General features: G+C 43.0%; 1 protein-coding gene across 1 annotated transcript in view; it reads right to left on the reverse strand.

The window, feature by feature from the left end:
• Positions 1-25,520, reverse strand: part of LOC146080390 (acetyl-coenzyme A synthetase, cytoplasmic-like) — a 43,427-nt gene that overhangs the window by 8,250 nt on the left and 9,657 nt on the right. Inside the window, exons 3-14 of the mRNA XM_083187629.1 lie at positions 19,898-19,989; positions 17,358-17,461; positions 16,952-17,024; positions 16,581-16,656; positions 15,514-15,592; positions 14,891-15,028; positions 9,521-9,691; positions 7,510-7,643; positions 5,275-5,407; positions 1,806-1,862; positions 1,211-1,291; positions 319-427 (exon numbers count right to left, since the gene is read on the reverse strand). Of these exons, the coding sequence (XP_083043755.1) occupies positions 319-427; positions 1,211-1,291; positions 1,806-1,862; positions 5,275-5,407; positions 7,510-7,643; positions 9,521-9,691; positions 14,891-15,028; positions 15,514-15,592; positions 16,581-16,656; positions 16,952-17,024; positions 17,358-17,461; positions 19,898-19,989 (1,247 nt within the window). The remainder of the gene's footprint in view (positions 1-318; positions 428-1,210; positions 1,292-1,805; positions 1,863-5,274; positions 5,408-7,509; positions 7,644-9,520; positions 9,692-14,890; positions 15,029-15,513; positions 15,593-16,580; positions 16,657-16,951; positions 17,025-17,357; positions 17,462-19,897; positions 19,990-25,520) is intronic.

A 25,520-nucleotide genomic window follows, 5' to 3' on the forward strand; every position in this document is an offset into this window, starting at 1 on the left:
TATTGTTGACCATTTAGAACTCATGGAAATCTTCCACATCCATGAGGCAAGGTCCTGTAGTATCAGTATTGTATGTATCTAGCATCAGCTACCTGTCTACCAGCTATAATGGCTTTATGAGCTCATTATACTAAACTGACTGGGTGGAATATCATATTATTATGCCACAAAGAGAGAACCCTAATTGATATGACCTGACCTGCATTGAAAGCCTCTGACCTATATTACAGATACATAATGATGTCACTTAGGTCGGTACCAGGTTTCTCACAGGAGAAATTACTTTGTAAACAACATTTTCTGTCAGTAGACTCTCACCATCTCCAGCCACATAATATCCAGGGAACTTCTTAAAATATGTGTTCTCAAAGCGCTCGTGATTGCCATATACAGTACGCATTATAGAGGGCCATGGCTGCTTGAAGACCTAAGATGTGAAAATATGGAAAATGGCAAAAATGTAGTTTAGAGATCATGGCAAGAAATAGTCACCGATAACTATGACTCTGGTCTTTCATTCATTTTATCTACTATTTATCATAATGTAGTCAGCACGGACAGGTTGCGTGGCCACCAGGCAGGAAGGGGGTGTGGTCACAGCCCCATGAAATAATTAGTGTGGAGCGAGACATGGGCCCCAGTGTGTAAGTGTGTGCAGACTGGATGGGCCAAGTGTAAATTTCTATTTTTAGAAATTTAGTTTTATCTGTACTTCATATAATGTATAGGTAAGAAATGAAGCGCTAGATGACATTTCAAAATCTACTTTGACATTTAATAATAATAATAATAATAATAATTAGCTTTATGGTGGTCTTACAGATTCTTTATTTAACAGGGAGCGCGCAAAACCCGAGATTTTAGGTATGTTGAAACGCTCCCAGTTGAGTCATGAGGCCTGGGTTATTCAACCCAGGTAGCAACCACGGTTGAACACGGGTTCAACCTGGGTCACTGTCAAAATGACAGTTAAAAGCTGATTGGTTGATGCTTTATCTCTGTACAGTTTATCGGTCTGACAGCTTTAATAAATCTCCCCCCATAGATTCTTGCACTCTTGAAGTGGTGATGGTGTAAGAGGTAGGGGGAGCCAAAAGCAGAGGGTGCGCACCCATTAAATACAAAAATGTACATATTTGTATTATGTATGTATGAAACAGATGTATGTGAGATACAGTAATTGTCAGCATGGTGCAAAATAGAAACTCACCAAGTAGCCCTCAGCTTCCCCCTCCAGTTCTTCTCCGTGCTCATTCAGTACAGCCGGGACCACACCAAAAAATGGAAAAGTCTGTAAAATTCATCGTTTAACTCTTTGTTAGCATATGGGAACAGAACATGATATTAGCATGCAGGACTGTAACTATATGTACTGATGGTATAATATGTGTGTGTAAGGGATGGTTCTATATTATACAGTGAGGTAGGCAAACGCCTCAAATTGCTGCTGCAGCTGTGCCTTTATAAATATCAGGTGCTGGGTTTATCCCTATATAATACTACAGGCATTACCACCATGTGTATCAGTTATACATTCACAGTAAGCAGGGAACACTAGGAAACCAGCGTTACTGTTACCCCCTATTATATTATATAGCAAAGGATAAGCAGCATCATGTGTGCATGTCATCTCTTATGGTCAGCAGAAATTCTGTGAGCCACGATTTCAAAATGATGGTACTCCCTGCAGTGAGGGTACCAACAGTACATTTTAATTTTTACAGCTAAAAAGTGAACTATCTAGTCAGATTCTCATTGTGGGAGCTATAAGTTTGCATGGTCTACTGCAATGATGACTGACTTACAGCAGATCCTGGTTTCAGCGGTGTAGCAGCTGGCAACGGAGTTATAACATGGCCTCCCTGAAAACAGAAAAATACAATGGATATAGTTTATTCCTGTTGTTTAACATTTCTAGATTTTTTTTAATATCAAAACAACTGTATATTATGCTTATTATTTGTTGTAGGATATGGATTTTGCATTTATGGATTTCCTATTGATAACACTCTTTGATTGTTGGAAACCGCGGTTAGACGATAAGTGATCTGGCACATGCACTGCGCTGAGGATGGCTCCACTATAGACCTGGCCTCTGTGCGGCTCTTAATTGACTCCTCTCATTTTTAACTATTGACATTTTTGTTCCAATCCAAATATGGATTTAGATTCAGAAGAATAATCTAAACAAATACAATTAAATTTACAACTTTTCATTTCAAGGAAGCGAATAAAAATACATAAATGTTATTGGAGAGGTGGGACAAATGTGTGCCATCCAATGCAGCACACTGCTATCTAATATCTATCTTACTGCTGCTAAAACTCAGGTTACTGAAGTGATAATTCTGGTTGCAGTCTAGTGGAAAAATGTTAATCCGGGTCCAGTGACCTGGGAATCCAACCTGGATAGTTTACAGGGTTGGTCTTGGAAACAGGTTAACCGTGTCCTCCGAACCCGGCTCCCGTTTACAACAGGGAAAGATCCACCTGATGCTACTTCCTGCAGCGCTGACACGGATCTGATGGTAAGGTCAGTGGAGTCAGGGGCTGCCAGATGTATTAAGCATGAAAAGTGATAAAATGGAGAGTGAAAAAATCTACTAACTGCCATGTCACAGGCTGCGATTTTAAAAATGAGTTAGGATCTGATTGGTTGGTGGTTTATCACTCTCCATTTTATCACTTTTTTAAAGCTTAGTACATCCTGCTCATATTCTTTACTTTGGTTTATGCTGCTTTCTTATGTGTAAATTTACTAAGATCTGCAGGTTCGGCCAATAATCAACTCAGAGGGTTACGAATGAGATCGGGGGCCAGATTCTCTGAGCTTCAAAAGTGATAAAATGGAGAGTGATAAACAGCCAGCCAATCAGCTCCTACCTGCCATGTCACAGACTGTGTTTGAAAAATGTCAGACAGGTGCTGATTGGCTGGCTGTTTATCACTCTCCATTTTATCATTTTTGAAGCTTAGAGAATCTGGCCATGGGTCTGTTTTTTGTCCGAAAATGCTGCTTATATACTAAGCTTCCATTTTCTCAGGATTCATACTTTCTGATGGTGAAGTCATTCGTATTTGGTTCCCGAGTTTGCCAGCAGCCAAACACGGCAGACCTTGAAGCATTGCACAAATCAGTCAGATCCGTGCGAAGCTTCTATGTGTAAAAGTAAAGAAGTGATTTGCTCAAATCACAAAGATTAATTAGGAGAAACCACAAGTCAATGAGGTCAAGTACAGTATGTGGTCTGACCTCATTGACTTTGTGGTCTGATCTAATTAGCCTTTGTGATTAGAGCAAAACTCAAAGTTCCAACGCTTTGACTGACAGCTCAGCCATTCAGGCGAGTGCTACTACGTGGCACTCCCAGATTCTAAGATCACCCGTCGATCCAGCAGTCGGAGAAGGGAATCCTTGTAAAAACATGGGTTCCCTTCTGTTTGGATAGTTAGGATTTTTGCTTTTTTTTTTCAACCCCTGGATGCCTATATGGACGGAAACGACTGATCTACAATGGATTTGGTTGAGTATTTCTTGTTTTTTTACAGATACCCCTAGGATTCTACAGGACAAGTGAACTGTAGGGCCACATGTCAATATAGGTATGTGTGTAAGTGTTTGAGTGATTAATAAACTTATATTTCAAGGTGTGGGAGTCTGTGATTTGAACATTTGTTTGTGGAACTATAAGTACCAGCAAGGGGGGGGGGGGGTAACAACACTGTCCAGGGTTGACTAGTTGTGGCATTATTGCCATGGTTGCAGGGACCCCTGTATTTTTTAAACCAGGACTGGTCCAAAAGCCCAGTGCTGATAATTAAAATACACGGAACTCCATGTGATTTTTTTTCCCTGTATTTTTAGAACCAGCTCTAGCTCAAAGAGTTGCGTATGGATCTGCATATATAATGCGATCAGCGATCCATTCACAAGTCAATACCAGATTTGCCCGGGGCAGGTTTTCACTCTGTCTGGGCTGTGGCTCTCTGACCACAGTCCACTGCAACCACACAGTAGCGATCAGGTCTGAATAATGCCACCCTATGTAATCAGTGTCTCCTAAATATGTAAAAGCAGAACATTTTCATCATTTTGTCAAGGAAATTGAAATACAAGCTTAATATTATAATTTACTAGTTACCAGACTGTAAAAATGATGGAACATCATAACAGTAATGTCTGCGACAGCGGCTGTGCATGGCCAAACGGAGCAACAATTAAATTGCTCCATCGGACGCCATCTGGTGGTCGTCGGTGCACAAAACACCTGAAATTTCACAGCATGGGGCTGGTGCAAGTGCAAATACCGACAACGTGAAATCAATGGGCAGCCAGAGTTTCCACTTGTAGATGCACAAACCACCTGTCAGTACCCATCAGTCTCCGGATTTTTTTGTGGGTGCAGGGAATAGGACTACTGGGTTATATTGATGGTAGCTGAAATGATAGTATAGATGCTACTTGCTGTAGAAGACTCTGAGCAAGAGGCAGGCTAGAAACCAGGCTTGGAAAGGGTGATCATGTGGAAGGACGTACTGGAACCAGTGGACGTTGGAGACTAGACTGGAACTGGTGGACACTGGATGCCATGCTGAGACCGGCTATGCTGGATGCTGGGCTGGAACCAGCTAATATGGGGTCAGTAGTGCTGCAGAGCAGATCACAGCTGGAAGCTATATTAATTAACCAGACTGGAACTGGTATTTCTGGTAACCATAGTGCTGCAGAGCAGGTCAGAACTGAAAACTGTATTAACCAGACTGGAACTGGTATTGCTGGTGTCAATAGTGCTGCAGAGCAGATCACAGCTGGAAGCTATATTAATTAACCAGACTGGAACTGGTATTGCTGGTAACCATAGTGCTGCAGAGCAGGTCAGAGCTGGAAGCTGTGGTAGCCAGACTGGGACTGGAATTGCTGCCATCAGCAGTGGTGTGTGAATGCAGCAATTTGAAGACTAGGGGTAAACGTAATAAAGCTTTTAAAAATGAAAAGAGGTGATGCCCATTGCAACCAATCAGATTCTGTCATTTTCTAGGATGCAATATAGAAACGATAGATGGGCAACATAAACTCTTTTCATTTTTAAAAGCTTTATTAAATTTACCCCTAGTCATAAAATTGATTGAAAACACAGGAGCCAGCCACCTAGCACAGGGGTGACTTGATGCACCAGAAGGGCACTAGCAGCTGCATCGCAGCCACCATGAGAGTGGCCACATCTTTATCATGAAGTATTAACAATGATAGATGCGTAAGCAGGAAATACTTACTGTTTCTGTCTGCCAGAAAGTGTCCACGATAGGACATCTCTGGTTGCCAATAGCATTATAGTACCACAGCCAGGCTTCTGAGTTTATAGGCTCTCCTACAGTTCCCAAAATTTTCAAAGAGTTTAAATCGAACCTGAACAAGATAAGACACATTTTTGACAATAAGGTACAGGACAATCAATGGGTTCATCGTGGGTCAATAGGGTATAAAAGATCTACTCTGTCTAGTCATTATATTGACCTTATATGATTGAAATGCCACATTATTTGTCAAAAGTATACACCTTGTGTCCTTTGTGGGAAGCCAACCCTAAGGAATGTACATGGTTACCATCAGCGTACCCATTAGGCCAAGACATCCACTGGGGCAGGTGATGTCACCTGCAGAGATATAGGGGGAAATTTACTAATATGAAAAACCTAGTTTTTCGTATTAGTATTTTCCCAACGACTGCATACGACTGTTTCAGTCGTATGCAAAGTCATGTTCCGGAGGGTGATTTACAAAGCAGTCATATACGACTGCTTTGTAACCCTCCGATGTCGTAGTCATTCGTATTAGCTGGCCATATATACGGCCGCTAATACGAATTAGTAGAGGCAGTCTGCATGGATCAGTCAGATCCGTGCAGGCTGCAAGGTGTAAAAAAAATAGAAAAATAAATACATTTAAAAAAAAAACAGTGTGAAGAATGGCGACATGGATCCGGAACCAGGACAAGGCACCGGATCAAGACTCTGGGACCTACCTACGGGATCAAGATAGGTAAGTATCAGTATGTGTGTAATGTATGTATTAAACTTTTATTTTTCATGTGTCAGTGTGTATTTATTGAACAAATTTTTTTACTGTGGAACTACAAGACCCAGCGGGCCCTTTAATGCCCCGCAGGCTGGGACTTGTGGTTCTCCAAGTCCCAGCTTGCGGGGGAGGCTTGCTGGGACTCATAGTTCCACAGTTTAAAACAATAGTTTATTCATCTATTTTTTTACACCAGTATCAGCCCGGTGGCCACCGCACAGGGCCACAGGGGACAGAACCAGGCTTCAGCCTGGTCAGGTAAGTCCTGGAGGGGGGGGACCCCTTTATTGGGGGGTCCCCACTCCCCCAGGGCCCCTGGCCAGGCTGACTGGTCAGAGGAATAATGCTTTGGCCGGGGGGACTTGTATAAAAAGTCTCCCCCTGGCTGTGGCATTACCCTGCTGGCTGGTTTGGCCTGGGGCTGGTTCTTAAAATACGGGGTACCCCTAGTCATTTTGTCCCCCGTATTTTGGGAACCAGCCACGGACCTGGAGCCGGTTGTAAAAAATCGGGGAACCCCTATTTGTCGGGTTCCCTGATTTTTAATTACCGGCCCCGGCTCTCTCAGCCTGGTGCTGGTTACAGCTGTGGGGGGGACCCCACGCTGTTTTTTTTTTAAAATGTATTTATTTTTCTATTTTTTTTACACTAAAGCCTGCACGGATCTGACTGATCCGTGCAGGCTAAAGCCAAATACGACAGGAACATCAGGGTGTATTTTCGTACCTGTTTTACATCAATTAGCAGCCGTATTATCAATACGGCTGCTTAGTAAATAAGGAACCACCATTCTTTTGAATGGTGATTCCTGTCGTATCCTATCGATGGTGTAGACATTCGTATTTGTAAATACAAATACGAATGTCCCATCTTTAAGAATACGAATTGCTGTATTTTTGGGATAGTAAATCCCGAAAATACAAATGTGTAAAAAATAGGTGTATTTCTGCCTACGAATACACCTATTTTTTACGAATTCATATTAGTAAATTTCCCCTATAGTGACACTCAGTAAATTTCACCATTTTTTTTGGGCCTGATTGTCATTGGCTGTGGGTGTCTGGGACACTCAGACAGCATAGTGAAAGTAAATAGTTTATTGTGTTGACATGTCTAGTTACAATCCAAGTGTATTTATAAAACGATCCTGGAGCCCAGTAACCCCATACGCTTTACTAAACCTCAATGCACCCCGCTGCAACATAATATGTCTCAGTGCGACTACTGTATCGTTTTATGCACCATACGGAGGATAGATGAGCATGGCTACGTCTGTAGCTACAAATATTCCCAGCTTACCCAGATGTGCCCTGTGTAACCGTTATATAGCATACACAGGCATTGCACCAAATGACATTTTACCTGTGCCTTGTGGTTTGCAGAAAGCACAACAACTCTTACTTTATGATGAGCCGACCTTAATTACAACTCACTTTTGGATGACGTCATTTCCATATTTCATCAGCAATCGGATGGCAGTGGGTGCAGTGTAAAACTGGGTCACCTTGTACTTCTCAATGATCTCCCAAAATCTCCCCACATGTGGATAGGTGGGAATGCCTTCAAACTTAAAAATACAGAAAACGCTTTAAATAGTAATTTAAAAATATATAACTTTCAGCAATAACCTTTTTCTGTTTTTTTTTTATACTGTTCAACCAACCACCAGTCTGTTTCCACACTGGTTATTATAGATCCTCACACTACTCCACTCCCCATGCACAATGCTGTGTGGTAAAAACACCAAAACCCTTAGCAACCATAATGCTTGTAATCTAGAACTGCGGCAGGCGGAGAGGGCAAGGAAGCGGTGGTGAAGCACTCTTATTTTATTACACAGTGCATTATGCAAGGGAAGTATTTTGTTACATTAAAAGTATAAAAGGTGAGACCTGCTTTCTGCCAAGTCCACATGTATGGTGAGGAATGGGCAAGAAAGTGTGCCATTGTGGGAATCTAAACAACTCACTCATCTATAGGTTGCCAACATTCCCCTCCAAAAGCGCTTCTATCAGTTTAAAATCCAAAATGAACTTTGCGTGTATTAGGGTGTGGTAGTGGTATGGGTGTGGTATAGGGTTCCAAAAGTCGGGATCCCGACAGTCATTATTTCGACGTCGGGATCCCGACTGCCCGGACTCAGACAGCATGGTGAGCGGAACACATGGACCCCCACGAGGGAAAATAGCGGGTGGCAGTCGGGCACCCGTCTGTCTGCGTTTTGACAGTCAGGATCCCGACGTCGGGTAAATGACTGTCGGGATCCAGACTGTCAGGAGCGTGTCCGGCACCCAGTGGTATTGGGGGCTGATGTTTCACCCTCATCCTTTTTATTGCAATCATATTGTAAGTTTAATGTAAGTGTGTGATGGCTTATGCTGATTCCTGGGCACCCAGGGGATCCATCCAGAAAATACATTACATACATTATAATAGCTTTGAGGGGAATCTCCCATCTGCACAACATGGTTAGTACGCTGACAAAAAATAACCCTAGTTTGTATTAGTGTGAGGCTGTTCATGTCATAAGGAATACAGAATGTAATCTCCACTGGGGCAGGAACTGATGGGAATGGCTAAAAAAACCTACAGCACGTTACAGAGAATATGTTTGCGCTATATAAATGAATGTTAATAAATAAACAATAGAAGGAGGTAAAGAGGGTATGCGGTTGATTTTAATTAGGTGGACACTCAATAGGGTCAACCACTTTTGTTGACACCTTACAAAGGTCAACATAGCTTAGATCGGCACAAGCAATAGGTCGGCATAGACAAGATCGACATGAGTTTCCTGGGGGGTTTTTCCAGGACAGGTGTTTTCATACTTAACTATCCAAGTGGACAGAGGGAGAATATAATATTGTGCCTGAAGCATGACGAGCGAAGCAAGCCATGCGAGGTGACGCGGTACACCGATACGTGTCCATGTCGACGTAACTCGACATAGACACCAAAAAAACCCCAGTAAAAACGCATTTCGACCTATCCATGTCAACATATTGCTTGTGTAGACTGTTTGTCCTTGTCGACCTTTTCCAGGTGTTGACTTATGGCCAGTCGACCAATAGTGGTAGACCTATTGAGTGTAAACCTTAACTGAGTCGACCCTATGACCCAAACCCGTAAAGAGAGGGGATGAGAGGAACAGGTCTTTGGCAATGTTCAGAAGTTGGGAGATATTACGAAACAAGTGATTACTGTAGATACATGTTGGTGGTTTTTTATATTAGCATTGACTGGTACAGAACATTTTCATAGCCATATACTGTAACATAACATTTTTGGATCGTTCTAAAGAAAGTGTTACCATCGGACAGGTGTTTTGGATGAACATTTGCGGTCTGGGAGAAATGTTATATGAAAATCCTGAACAAGGTCATATGTGAGAGGCAAACATACCACATATACAACCCTCGAATGACAATAGTTTAGGCAACTTACCATCACACTTGTAGCACCATTGGCTAATGGGCCATAGGTTATGTAAGAATGACCAGTGATCCAACCAATGTCTGCTGTGCACCAATAAACATCATCCTCGTGGTAGTCAAAGACATACTTGAATGTTAGCGCAGTGTACAATAGGTATCCTCCAACTGTGTGCAAAACGCCCTGAAGATAACAGAGGTGCAAGAGAACACAACCATAAGTACTTACATAAGTATGGCTAGTGATCTATACTGGAGGACTACCGAGCCAAGGTGGAAATAGCTATTACTACTTTTTATTATTATTATTATTATTATTATTATTACTATTAATATATTGTACCTACAGTGTTATTCATAAAATAATCTGTTTCATTTTAATTATTTTTAGTGAGTAAACATTTTTTTTTAATTCAGGCATTTTATTTATTTTTAATAAATTCAACACAAAAAGAAAAGAGAAAACAAAAAATGTATATATATAATGTATGTAAGTATGTATGTATGTATGTATGTAAGTATGTATGTATGTATGTATATATATATATATATATATACATACATACATACAAACACACACGAAAAAGACAAGATACCCAGCGCAAAAGTCCTCAATGCAATATGTCCACAATGTCATTCAATGTGTGCAATCTTCTTCCAGAAGGATCGTACCAAGATCCGAGTAGTACACTTGCAAAAAAACCAGAGAAGAGACGCAACCATGAGCATATAATTAAAGACACTTTTACTGCACAATAAGGCTCACGTACATTGAAAGTTTAAATGAATATGCTTGCCAGCCTAGTAGAAACTCAGTCACAGTAGACCTCCTCGAAATGTACAGAGTACCGCCACTCAGCCGCAGACCCAAGGATCTTTGAACCAAGACGCAGGAACCTCGCCACACACGACCAGGATCACCGGGACCACAGGTGGAAGACAGGACGTCACTCCGTCAGCAAGAATAAGCCACGCCTAACGCGTTTCGACTACGGGCTTCGTCGCCCCCTGATCACCGAAAAGGGGACGGGCACTGATGTCATTTGACATCAGCTGCCCACCCCGAGCAGGCATGCACATGTGCATATAAGCACATACGCAGACACCCTTCCATCAGACACGGGGCCGAATTCAGACCCTGCTGAACGGGTCTGAATTAGCCCCTTAGAGACAACAACAAGAGTTTCTGTACTCAGGTGCACCAGCACTGATAAAACGAAAATAACTGCTGTAAAAAACAGGCATTTCCTGTATTCAGGTGCACCAGCACTGGAACAACAGGCGTTCCTATACTCAGGGTCACAAACACTGAGGTGACAGGCATTCCTGTACTCAGATACACTAGAACTGAAACATCAGGTATTCCTGTGTTCGGGTGCACCACCACTGGAACAACAGGCGTTCCTATACTCAGGGTCACAAACACTGAGGTGACAGGCATTCCTGTACTCAGATACACTAGAACTGAAACATCAGGTATTCCTGTGTTCGGGTGCACCACCACTGGAACAACAGGCGTTCCTATACTCAGGGTCACAAACACAAAGGTGACAGGCATTCCTGTACTCAGATACACTAGAACTGAAACATCAGGTATTTCCTGTATTCAGGTGCACCAGCACTGGAACAACAGGCGCTCCTATTCTCAGGGTCACAAACACAAAGGTGACAGGCATTCCTGTACTCAGATACACTAGAACTGAAACGTCAGGTATTTCCTGTATTCAGGTGCACCAGCACTGGAACAACAGGCGTTCCTATACTCAGGTTCACAAACACTGAGGTGACAGGCATTCCTGTACTCAGATACACTAGAACTGAAACATCAGGTATTTCCTGTATTAGGGTGCACCAGCACTGGAGCAACAGGCGTTCCTATACTCAGGGTCACAAACACTGAGGTGACAGGCATTCCTGTACTCAGATACACTAGAACTGAAACATCAGGTATTCCTGTGTTCGGGTGCACCACCACTGGAACAACAGGCGTTCCTATACTCAGGGTCACAAACACTGAGGTGACAGGCATTCCTGTACTCAGATACTGTACACTAGAACTGAAACATCAGGTATTTCCTGTATTCGAGTGCACCAGCACTGGAACAACAGGCATTCCTATACTCAGGTTCACAAACACGGAGGTGACAGGCATTCCTGTACTCGGGTAAACTAGAACTGAAACGTCAGGTATTTCCTGTATTGGGGTGCACCAGCACTGGAACAACAGGCGTTCCTATACTCAGGGTCAAAAACACTGAGGTGACAGACATTCCTGCACTGAGGTACACTAGAACTGAAACATCAGGAATTTCCTGTCTATTTAAATGATACTGTATGTTGCAACTATAAACATGTAAAAAAAAAAAAGTCTTAAATGTTATCAGAATCAAACACTGTAAAAATAGCCTTTGTAGATACGGTGTGTGTGAAATACGGTGTGTGTCGCCCCCTGATCACCGAAAAGGGGACGGGCACTGATGTCATTTGACATCAGCTGCCCACCCCGAGCAGGCATGCACATGTGCATATAAGCACATACGCAGACACCCTTCCATCAGACACGGGGCCGAATTCAGACCCTGCTGAACGGGTCTGAATTAGCCCCTTAGAGACAACAACAAGAGTTTCTGTACTCAGGTGCACCAGCACTGATAAAACGAAAATAACTGCTGTAAAAAACAGGCATTTCCTGTATTCAGGTGCACCAGCACTGGAACAACAGGCGTTCCTATACTCAGGTTCACAAACACTGAGGTGACAGGCATTCCTGTACTCAGATACACTGTACACTAGAACTGAAACATCAGGTATTTCCTGTATTCGAGTGCACCAGCACTGGAACAACAGGCATTCCTATACTCAGGTTCACAAACACGGAGGTGACAGGCATTCCTGTACTCGGGTAAACTAGAACTGAAACGTCAGGTATTTCCTGTATTGGGGTGCACCAGCACTGGAACAACAGGCGTTCCTATACTCAGGGTCAAAAACACTGAGGTGACAGACATTCCTGCACTGAGGTACACTAGAACTGAAACATCAGGAATTTCCTGTCTATTTAAATGATACTGTATGTTGCAACTATAAACATGTAAAAAAAAAAAAGTCTTAAATGTTATCAGAATCAAACACTGTAAAAATAGCCTTTGTAGATACGGTGTGTGTGAAAACAGAAGTGTCGCACTGACCTAGATAAACTATTTAGACAGGGAGTGGCACTGCTTGTACATGTCACAAAACAAAGAATGTGTTTATAAGTCTCACATGCGATGTGGAAGAAGTGACGTGACATTTTCTTGAAAATATTCTTGTAGGAGTTTCCCCGACATTGATACTTTGACCAGTTAATGTTAAATTAGATCATTTGCCTTAACAAAAAGTTAGCTTACAAACAAAAAGTTAGCTTAAAAAAGTTAGCTTCAAACCCTGTGTACCCCGTACACAGGGTTTGAATCTAAAAGGAAATCGAAGGCATTTGATTTGATACTAATACATGGCATCGAAATCGAATAGAAAAATAGACTGTGGAGGCAAGACTATATAGTAGAGATCTGTACTGTATAGTCCATTGATCGAATCAGGATCGAATACCAAAGCAATCACACCGTGTGTACACCTCTTTAGTATTATACGTCTGGCATCAAGTTATAGGAGTCTAAAGGCCCCCATACACTATACGATTTGGGCACGATTTCACCCGATTCGGATGAATCGGGCCATGAAATCGGCCCAAATCGCATGGTTTGACAGCCCCCCCGATCCGATGCGCGGTCCCGTGCGCATCGGATCGGAGTCGGGCAGTCGGACCGGCTGCACATAAGATTTCCTAAATCTTATGTGCAGCCTCCGGGCGGGGGACGCCAGAGCCAGGCAGGGGGAGAGCGGGCAGCGTCAGCGGTGACAGACGCTGGGGAGGGCGATGCTGGAGAGCCGGGCTGGGGACACAGGCAGCAGCGGGCGGGGGTGGACGCCGGTGAACGGAGCTGGCCGGGCGCAGCATGACCGGGGACGGGGAGAACGCTGCAAGAAAAAAAAAAAACCATTACAAATGAATTGGAAGCCAGTGATTGGCTGAGAGAGCTCTCTCAGCCAATCAGCAATTGGCTGAGAGAGCTCTCAGCCAATCACTGGCTTCCAATTCATTTGTAATGTTTTTGTTTTTTTCTTGCAGCGTTCTCCCCGTCCCCGGTCATGCTGCGCCCGGCCAGCTCCGTTCACCGGCGTCCACCCCCGCCCGCTGCTGCCTGTGTCCCCAGCCCGGCTCTCCAGCGCCCCCCCACCGCCCGCTGCCTATTTGACAGCTACAATGCCCGGCTCCCCCCCTGTTGCTCCCCAGTGTCCCTCACCCCGCTCTCCCCCTGCAGCTCCCCGGGAGTTTTATATGATAAATCGCATGGCGATTTATCATATGCACAACTTGGCACATCAAGTGCCTTATCATGATGGAAACCTCCCGGGGAGCTGCCGGGGAAATCGGGTTTCGACTTGTCCCTAGGACAAGTCGGGCTAATGTATGGGGGGCCTAACAATAACTGAACAGAGAAAATCCTGAGGAAATGTGGAGGAGTAGTGGCAGTACAAGATTGCTTAACAAAGAGGCTAAACTCGATTTTGATGAATGCTTTGACCCAAGTTTAATCTTATTTTGACAAATATGCATAATGTCTTTGCATATTAAGGGACTCAGGGGTAGATTTATTAAGCTCGGTGAAGTGATAAAGTGTCTGGTTTTTATCGCCGGCCAATCAGCTCCTACCTGTCATTTTTCAAACCAAGCCTGTAACTTCACAGTTAGAAGCTGATTGGCCGGTGATAAAAAACAGAGCTCAATAAATCTGCCCCTAACACACACAGATTCATATGCCATCACAATCTGTACATGCTCAGTGGCGAACACACACATCTCCGTATCGCCGGGCGTTCCGGATGACTCTCGAAGGCTTCTCGTCATACATGAAATGGGTGTTTCTGGGTGTCAAATAGGCTACAACAAGGCAGATGCATGAAAGTGAACTCTCTCATTGTCATAGCTGCGACTGCAGTTGGAAAATAGTGGGTGTGATACAGATGCAGGAAGACGTGTGTATAGTCACATTCCAATCCTGCTACCTTAACATCCACATTCCAAATGCAGCAGCACAGGCAGCTGTGTGCAACTCAAACCCAGTGCCTATAAATGTAGCAAGTGTTGGAAGGGAAGACATTTATATCATTAAATTGAATGGTGACCAAAGTCTGGTGTATGCCATGTATTACTTCTGCACTGGTCTGCAGGATTTATAATGTATGCTGCAATCAGGTCTTTGTTTATGAAGCTAAACATTTTGTAATACATATATCAGATGCTGGTATTGTTATGATGAGATCACCCTACTGTTGTTACCTTTGGCTTCCCAGTGGAGCCACTTGTGTAGAGGATGAATAGAGGATCCTCTGAATCCAGCCACTCCGGCTCACACTCCTCGCTTGCCTCTGCCATCAGCTCATCCAGCCACCTGTCACTATCTGGGTTCCACGCAGTCTGCGGACAGAGCAAAAAAACTTTAATCAATAACCAATGCTGTCAATGACTCGCTGCACAATGATGCTGAAAACGTGATTTCATCATAACCTTCCATATAACTGATATGTTAAGAGACCATTTTTCCTCAGCAACATTGACAAAATGATTTCTTTATTTCCCATTATTTATATAGTTCACACATATTCTGCAGCACTACAATCTACATTAAATTACCGGTGTGTCTTTTCTTTTTTATTTATTGTGGGAGTAAACTTGAGGAAATACAAGCAAACAGGGGAGAATATACAAACTCCACACAGTTAGGGCCATGTTGGCCAAACCCAAGACCTCAGTGCTGTAAGGCAATAATGCAATCTATGCGGCCCAAGTGTTACACAAAATACATTATTACTCTGATTTCATAAATCATACTAATCTGTTTCTGAAAGTATCAGCCTATAATTACATGTTAGTCATAAACCAGAAGTTATGTGCCAAGTTACCTGGAGTTTTGTTATGTTTTGATTGTTCAGCTTTCCACCCAGGTGTTTAACCACAATGCAGTTCCTCACAACTCGGGCCCTTTTTTAAAGTAAGAAAAATATTCAATGTGTATATATACCCAACCCAATAACTATTATTATTTATAAAATATAATATAATAGTGTTTTGCAGCGCCGTACAAAGGGCAAACGATATAACAGTAAAGGAAGACAATAATATATAATAATCTAGCTGAGCTAGTGTACCTCCTGTCTACCAAATTACCACATTTACAATGGATTTCACCTGATCAGTTTTTACAATACAGTAATGGGCACTGTAATATTGTACATGCATTAGGCCACCTAGGTGCAAATGTCCCTTTATCTTTATCTTTATAATGGATTCATATACAATACCCAGGATTACATACTAGAACATACAGTTACTAGTTACGGGTATTGGGTCATTGGGTCCAACCATATTAGGTTGACATGCATTGGATCGATCACTGAAGGTTGACCCATGAAACAGGTGGCATGGCTAAGGTCGACAGGGTTGGAATGTTGACGCAAGCATTGGGTTGACAGTCAAAAGGTCACCATGATTTTTTTAAACTTGAGCCGATTCCCTTTATTTTTCCTTAAGTTGTATATTCTGTGCACAGTGTGTATATATTCCACAAGGTAGGTGGCAAAATAAGTAAAAAGCTACACAATAGTAGCAGGCAGTAACTCACCAACCATAAAGGAAAGCACTGGGGAATCTCAACACGTTTCGTCCATTGGACTTCATAAGGGGGGAAAGGATATTTGAATGCAATTGTGACGCCTAAGGTCGCACTGTTCTCCCCGTATTTGCTCAACCAACTTTATTAACATCTCTTTTGCCAGGGTGAGCTGATGCCAGTACACTTATAGGGCAAGTGAGTAATAAGGGCTGACAATAGTTGTAGACTACAGTACTATACCATGGCACTGATTACTTTGTATATATATATTTGTAAATCGATCGATAGATAGATAGATAGATCGATCGATAGATAGATATCTTTACACAAACTAAGAAATGGATAAAATGATCATACTTCTCATTGCATTTATGGACTGCCTCATCTGCAATATGTTTCAGGTTGATGAGTTTGTCTCCTCTGAACACACCATCTGAAAAGATACATACATAGTTATCTCACTAACAAAATGCAGAGAAGGAATATCGCACATACTGTAGATCTCAGATATTCTGATTTTGCTGGGACAGTCTCATTAGTAGCCCGTGCTAAAAGAATTGGCCCAATAGCAGGCATTTCAGAGTTTACGGAGCTGGGGTTTGGAGAGGATCTAGGTGACTTTTGGGTGGATTTGGGCAGAGATCTAATTTAGTCCCGCGACTAACTGCTGAGAGGTATTATGTTATGTATTCTAAGTACATGCAGAAAATATGGAAGTATATGCTCACCGGCAGTAATAAGGACAGCACACTGGGAGTCCAGGATTCGTTCACACAGCGATTCTGAGGAAAAGCCAGCAAACTAAAATAACAAGAAGAATTTTAGGCATTGTTTGACATTACTATAGGATCAGATCCGGCGCATGACGGAGATGATTATTATACATGAAAAGTGGTGTCAAATCATTACCAGGTGAGGTACTCTGACTAAGATTTAGGGATAATTCCAAGCGGAATCATTATTCATGGGAGGCTGCTTCTAGAGCTCTGCTCATGCTGACCAGAACAGTCTGCCCTGCCATGTGACTGTTCTGTGCCAGCACAAGCCGCCGTCACTGCTCTATAAATACAATGGGTGGGGCAGTGATCCAGAGGAATGCCATGTGAAGGGCATTATATAACAGCATACACTTACCACTATAGAATGAACTGCACCAATGCGGGCACATGCCAACATAGAATACACCAGCTCTGGGATCATTGGCAAATAGATGGCTACTCTGTCTCCTTTCTTCACACCTAAAAGTAAATAATATTATTAAATGGGATTGATTGATCTCCAAAAACAATGGATTAAACTGGATTAAACAACTGAAGAGAACCATACTGATATGAAGTTATATTGATTTTGCTGTATTTATTTTATTATCTAATCAATGAACCCTTCTAGAAGCCTGAATAGTCAGCTGGATACATAATATATTGCATCAGAACTGCATAAACTACCAGCTGCACTAAAGCCCCTTACACATGGTGAGATTTTGGCTAATGGACAATTGTGCCTAAGCAATTTTGACTAGATGCACAGGAGATTTTGACTAAGCGATGATAGTCTAAGATCTAATCAAAATTGCCTTGCCTGCACAGGAAATCTATGCTAAGCAATCTATGCTAGAAAATATTGACTATAGGTCCATACACACTGGGGACTATGCCCAGCGTGTATGGACAGCGATGATGTGCGGGGAAAGCAGCTCAGTGCATACACACTAAGCGGCTTTCCCAATGCCCGGCGCCGACGGAGGATGGCGATGGTATAAGCAGCAGATGAACGGCTTTCCCGGCGATGTTGCGGGAGCGCGCAGCAGCGCTCACCGCTCATCGCCCGGGCATACACACTGGGCGGCTTTGAGCTGAATGCCGCTCAAACCTGCTGTTTTCAGCGACTTTCAGCTCAAAGTCGCCCAGGGTGTACGGGCCTTAAGCAGAAGAAAAACTAGGAGATTTTGACTAACCTTCAAGGAGATTTTGACTATCTAGTCAAAATCTCCTGCCAAAATCTCACAGTGTGTACACCCCTTTAGAAGTTAGCCATTTACACAACTGCAACTCCGCCTTCGCCTCTCCTCACTGCATATAGAAACACTTTATACACCTGGATGTGAAACTAACTTTATTTAACTCTATTTCCGCGAGTAATGAACTCTGCTCAGAAACTATTATTGTAGGCAATTATGTTTATTACAAAGATAAAAATAAAGGAGCCTACTCAATTTCAGGGACTCTTATAACCTCATGCTCCTCATTTGTCATTCTTGTGACATCTAACGTGTTCTCTGTGTACTTCCAAATAGAATACCTTACCGTTCCACAGAAGCCAAAATAGCTACGTGCTTGCACACACTCACTAGGTGGCTGGAGAGCCTGTGATGGCATCAACTAATAGAAAGACCCAGACTGCCCTTTTTGGTCAATCTGAATACTATTTACTCTCATTGACATCTATAGCCCACTATTCTGTGGATGACTCTATAGCAGGGGTCCTCAAACTATTTTGCTCTGGGACCCCATTAAACTATAACAATAATTACGGGACCCCAGTAAGTTACTGCAGAAGGTCATCCCGTCACATGTGTAGTCAGCAGACAGCACATGTATGGCAGCATTGTGAAGGCACAACATGATGGGAGGAGTCTAAAATAACAGACAACTCAACAGATCTTTCAGACTCCTTGAATCACTGACTGAGATTAGAAAAGTCATCAGCCTGATGGTCAGCAACATGGAGTCACGACCCCATGCTGAGAAGGGTGGGACCCACAGTTTGAGAACCGCTGCACTATAGCATCCATAATCAGGGGCCCTTAACAAGCTCTAGTAATTTCATTCTAATTCCATATTGCAGTAATACTACCAGTATTTACAGTCTTATTGTAAAAATAGTCTTGCTGCATCTGTTACCGAGGAGAATAATCACAATGTACAATTAGCAGAAAATGATGACTAGAGCTATAAAAAGAGCAAACCATTGACAGAGGAATTCACATCCTCCACATCCGTGATTGCTATGGGCAGTGCATACTGTATATAACATCATTTATGTGTGCCTCTTAAAAAATATGACTGCTCAATTCACATTTATTGTATTTTTTTCTTTTTGACAGAAAGAAAAAGAACATTGGGGGTGATTCAAGTTGGTTTGCTACCATGTAACATGTGCAGCGAGAGTTAGATTTCAAACTGATATCTATATTGCAATGTAAAAATAAAGCAGCCAGTATTTACCCTGCACATAAACAAAATAACTCACCAAAATCTAACTCTCTCTGTATGTTATATTTATCACGCCTGCAGTGCACGTGGTTTTGTCCATTAGCAAACTAAGGGTCTGATTCGATTCTGGTTCACTTGCAAAAGCAAAGTCTCTCTCTCTAATGACAAAACCATGTGCACTGCAGGTGGGGCAATTGTAACACGTGCAGAGAGTTAGATTTGGGTGTTATTTTGTTTCTGTGCAGGGTAAATACTGGTTTGAAGTACAAACGCCACCGAAATCTAACTCTCTCTGCACATGTTACATCTGCCCCACCTGCACTGCACATGGTTTTGTCCATTCGAGAGAGGATTTGTTTTTGCAAGAATCAGGCCCTTGGTTTTCTCATGGACTAACAAACCTGAATCAACCCCATTCTGTAGAAAGTAACACACAACATCATAAGTAAACATAAAACTTGCCTAAACTTTTTAAGACATTTGATATCTTGCAGACTTTTTTCAATAAGTCGTTATAGGAGATCACTGAAGAATCAGTCGGTGCATTGCCTTCCCTGAGAGTACACAAGAATAAAAAGGGAATAAGTAACACATATATGGCCCTGATTGTCATGCAATATATTTTATACACACGACACACTTTAATACAAAAATATTAATTTTCTACTTACACACAGTGTATTAGAATTTTGATCTAAAAAAAATGTACATGCTAGTGACATTCAACATTGTAAAATAGGTCCCATGGGCAGTGTGATGTCATTGTGCGATTATTCCGTTTCCTATATGCTATTGTGTTAGCCAATCAGGCAATCCTGGCTTCTGCATACTACTTTCCTGGGAAGAGCCCTCCTTATGTTCTTGTACAATGTCATGCTGACATTTAGGGGGAAATTTACTAAAGGAAATTTGTAAAAAATAGGTGTATTTCTATCCAGAAATACACTTACTTTTGACATTTACTATCCCGAAAATACGGCAATTCGTATTCGTATTGATAGCACATCAATACGACTACGAATTGCCGTATTTTCGGGATAGTAAATGTCAAAAGTAAGTGTATTTCTGGATAGAAACACACCTATTTTTTTACAAATTTCCTTTAGTAAATTTCCCCCACAATCAGAACTAAACCTGAAACAATTATTCAGGTATGTTGTACAGACAGGTGACTTGGCCACATACCTCTTCATTATCTAAAAATACATTTTGGAAATGCATTTAGTTTAGTCAGCAAACGCTGTTACATTTCTGTAAAACATTGTTAACGTTTACCTGTTTACATTTAAAATCTGTTTTAAGTGTTCTACTCAGATTAACAACCCTCCTGCCAATCTTCCTATGTAATAATCCTCACACAGTACAAGGGTCTTGGGGGAATTGCCTTGGAGCATAATTGAGGAAACCTGATGCTCACGTGACCAGATTGCAGCAAATGTGCGAAAAGATGCTATTGCTTTGGCCACATGGAAATGTGTTGAGCCACCCACAGATGGCATCACAAATCCAAGCAGTTGTCTATAAACACAGCAGCGCTCACAGATCGTCTGAGAATTGACTCCCCAATTATCCCTAAGGATGTGCAGAATGGCCATGATGGGCCATGCTTTGTGCTTTAAGGCAGACGTTCTCAAACTTGGTCCTCAGGACCCCACTCCGCTCGCGTTGTCCAGGTCACTCAGTAGGTGCACAGGCGCATTCATTACTCGTTGACACATTTTAAAAGATCCAGAGGTGGAGCTAATTATTTCACTTGTGGTTGTGTGAGGAGACCTGGAAAACATGCACTGTGCATTACGGGGTTACAGATGTAGGGAGACACGCCTACTTTATATTTTTGAGTATCAGGATGATAGGTCAACTGTCAAAAGATCATCCGTCAATAGATCAACACAATTTGGTCGGCATGGGCAAAAGGTCAGCAGGTTCAATTGGTCAACATGAGTTTCATACATTACCATCCATGTGGACTATGACTGGGAATTAGTAGCCTGCCCCAAGCATGGAGAGCAAAGTGGTAAGCTATTTGGGGGATCGTGCTCAAATCTACAATTTAGCACCCAAAAACATTAAAAAAAAAACTTATGTCGACCTTTTCATGTGTATAACAATTCCATGTCGACCTTCTCATTATGTTGACCTTGAGCATTTTGAGGCGTCCACAGTTGGATGATCAAACGCTCAACACCATAAATATCTGCAATGCGCATGTCTCTGATTCAGACCCACAGCTTGAAGAAATGGATAACATGGAACTATGGGGGTGCCAGAGGGGTGCCGACAGTCATTACACAGACGTCTGAATCCCGACGGTTAAAACGCTGACACTCGGGGTCCAGGCGTCCACTAGCTATTCTCCCTTGTGGGGGTCCACTGTGCCCGCAAGGGGCTTTGTTGCGCACCCCCAGCTGTCTGAGCCTGGGCAGTCAGGATCCCTAAGTCGGGCTAATGACTGTTGGGCTCCTATACCCCACCCAGCTATGTATGGAATACAAATGTACTATTACTAGAGCCATCTAAGCACAGCAACAAGATGTGAGTTTAGTACAGTATCCAAATATTCTATGTATTATAACTGAGCAAACACGTTCAAATGAATTGTATTATAATTGTTGCATCTATTTTAGTACAGTCTGTATTATCCTCTTAAACCTCATTAGTAAGAATGTCTGGTACTTGTTTCCTAGCACGGCGCCCATCGTATGCCATCGCATGCCATCGCATACCACTAATTAAGGTATGCTATGGGACCCGATTTTCGGGTCCTAAGACCCGAACTGTACAATTTTAATATCGCGTCGCATCGTATGCCATTACAATGGCATGCAATGCGACTTTTAATTGTACAGGCACCCTGATGGGTGATTGCTATGTTAAATGCACCCCCATTGTTAAAGCCACTCCCACTATCAACACGAACCCGAAGCGTGGTGAGCGCAGCGCGCCCGCGAGGGGCGTCGGTACGCGTCCTCCAACCTTTTCATACCCCCACTATCCACGTCAGCGTGGAGTTGATTTTATATAGTGTGGCAAATGCAGCGAGCCCCGCGAGGGGACGCGGAATACATGTGAAGTAATCCGCGTGCTCTCGCCACGCTTCGGGCTCGCCACACTATATAAAATCAACTCCACACTGATGTGGATAGTGGGGGTATGAAAAGGTCAGAGGACGCGTACCGCCGCCTCTCGCAGGCTCACTGCGCTCTCCACGCTTTGGGTTGGCGTTCATAGTGGGGGTGGCATTAACAATGGTGGTGCATTTAACATAGTAATCACCCATCAGGGTGCCTGTACAATTAAAAAAATCGGTTCTGATTGCATCGCATCCCATGCGATCGGGTCGCATCCCATGTGATCGGGTCGCATGCGATGCGATCAAAACTATGGCATAAGATAAAAAAACGTGGGCGCCGTGCTAGGAAACAAGTACCGAATGTCTTATCAGGAAAGTGTACTATACTGAGCAACTGACTCACTGATCCTGTCCTGGTGACGTATTAACTATACACTGGATGATCCTATACAACAGTAACGCAAGGTTACCTATAGCTATCATGTTTATTAGCAGCAATAAAAGGGATGACTTCACATGTCTATAAAAAGAGTATTATAAAACAATAACCTCCCTGAATAAAATAGGTGCATAAAAATTTAAAATATCCAGGGCAATTTGAAAGGATGATATGATATAGATACCAGGCATGCCAACCACTTAGGCAGTATAAATAAATCCTCTTATACTATATTAGTGTTCATTCTAGCACCCGCCATCTTTGAAAACCCATGCAGTTCCTCTTCCCTGTCTGGGGTGTTGCTGTCTGCTCTAGTGCTTCTAGCAGAGTGGGGTCTGTATATCAGCACTGATATGCAAAGCAGACTTTTGCTAGAAACAGCACAGCAGACAGCGACACCCCAGGCAGGGAACAGGAACTGCATGGGTTTTCAAAGATGGCGGGTGCTAGAATGAACACCACTATATGTATTAATTCCATGTTTTTAGATCCGCACTGTACATAGCAGCAATGTTAGGATGTGGGCTAGATTAAAGTCTATAAGATAAGATATAGAATATCTTGGCTTCCGAATGACACATTTTTATCTTGAAACGCTCAAAGTACATAAGCAAGCATTACATCATTTATTAGACTGCATCCACTAAATATAACATATGACCACTGGCTTTTTCATATAGCATATTACAGACGATAGAATGAGAGATTGTTCCGTCGTTCATTACATTACTTAGTGTGCACCGGCAATCTGCTATCGTCCGGGACAAATGGAAATCTCCCCGACCATCAACACAGTTGTCACTCGTTTTGATGTGTAACCGGCTAAAGGTTCATACACACTGGGCGACTATGCCCAGCGTGTATGGACAGCGATGATCGCCATCATCGCTGAGGGGAAAGCCGCTCAGTGCATAAACACTGAGCGGCTTTCCCCCGGCCCGGCGCCGACGGACGGGGTAGGACGACATTGCATAGCGGAGCGCTATCTGAAAGCCGCTCATCTGCTGGTATTACCAACAGATGAACGGCTTTCCCGGAGATGTTGCGGGAGCGCGCAGCAGCGCTCACCGCCGGGCCATACACACTGGGCAGCTTTGAGCTGAAAGCCGCTCAAACCTCCTGTTTTGAGCGACTTTCAGCTCAAAGTCGCCCAGTGTGTATGGGCCTTAAGGGTCATTTCCTAGGACAAATCTTTAAAACCTGCGATTTTCCCTCTAAGTTAGTAACAGTTGTCCCTGATTCACTGAGACAAAACTATTCCCAGGCATGTTAGCAGTTAAAGGGACACATATCCTTATTACGGCCTGTGTAAACAGGTCCTACCCTGGGCCCTGCCCTAGTGACGTGGAACCAGATATTGTAGCAGAAATGTATTACCAACATAAATCAGTCCAAAGCACCAAATGTACACAGACACAGCTGCCTTATATAGAGGAGCTAATAATAACAACATACACAAATACAGTTAATGTATATAGTCCTTACACTTTGATATTACATGTATTTCTGTGTATCAGTACAAATGATTGTCTTGTGTATAGGGCATAACAAAATGAATAGTTTGCATTGTTATGGTTTGTGTTTTTTCCCACTAAATAACCATTCAAAATGTTCCCATCCACTGGTCACCTTCAATGCCTTATTCACAAGAGCTCGGTGCGGACACATCAGCAAGATGCCATGGTGTATATTCAGTTACAGTCAAAACTGTCATCTTGTCGGAAAGATGGCGGTTTCCAACTGATTTAGGGGGTTCTGATCTATTCAATCTTGGTTGCTTTTCTCCCAACAGGTTGGAATGCTCCGACCTATCGGAAACCAGGTGGATTGGCGGAATAGTCGCGGATCCACCTGCTTTTGACAGAAATGCGGCCAAATCTGACATGCGGATTTGGCAGCTGCATTGAATGGAAGTGTCAGATCCATTCCGACAAAAGAATGTCGGAATTGATCCGACATTAATTGAATATACCCCTATACCTGCGAAGATACAGTATTTGTATCCGGGTGTGTTATGCATTCCGACAGTCGGGATCCTGGCAGTCATTAGCCCGACATCGGGATCCCGACTGGCCGGACTCAGACAACATGGCCAGCGCAACAAAGCCCCTTGGGGGCTCGCTGCGCTCGCCATGCTGCAGGTAAGGTGACTCGCTACGTCATGGACCCCCATGAGGGAGAATAGCCGACGGCCGTCGGGAACCCGGCTGTCAGTGTTTTAACAGTCGGTATCCCGACGTCACGTTAATGACTGTCGGGACCCCGTCCGGCACCCTTTGTATCCATATATGTAGGAGAGAAGGTAAGGTAAAGGGCAGAGGTAAGCTTTGCTTAGACCACTCCAACTTGGGCCAGGCAGGAGGTCATTTCAATTGGGACAGGGGTGGGCAGTTGCAGTTGCTGCAATGTATAAACAACAGCAACAGCAGCAGAAAGGGACGCCCACCACCACCACCACATCTCATCTCCTATAGGGCTACAAATAAAAAGCTGTCAATGTAGCAGTATTGCTCTTTCTCACAGGTGTGAGAACATCACCCCTAATTGCACTGACCCCTTTGTTGGAAACAATT

The sequence above is a fragment of the Crinia signifera genome, chromosome 5 (genome assembly GCF_055691185.1).
Source record: "Crinia signifera chromosome 5, ASM5569118v1, whole genome shotgun sequence".
In the NCBI taxonomy this organism is placed as follows: Eukaryota; Metazoa; Chordata; class Amphibia; order Anura; family Myobatrachidae; genus Crinia; species Crinia signifera.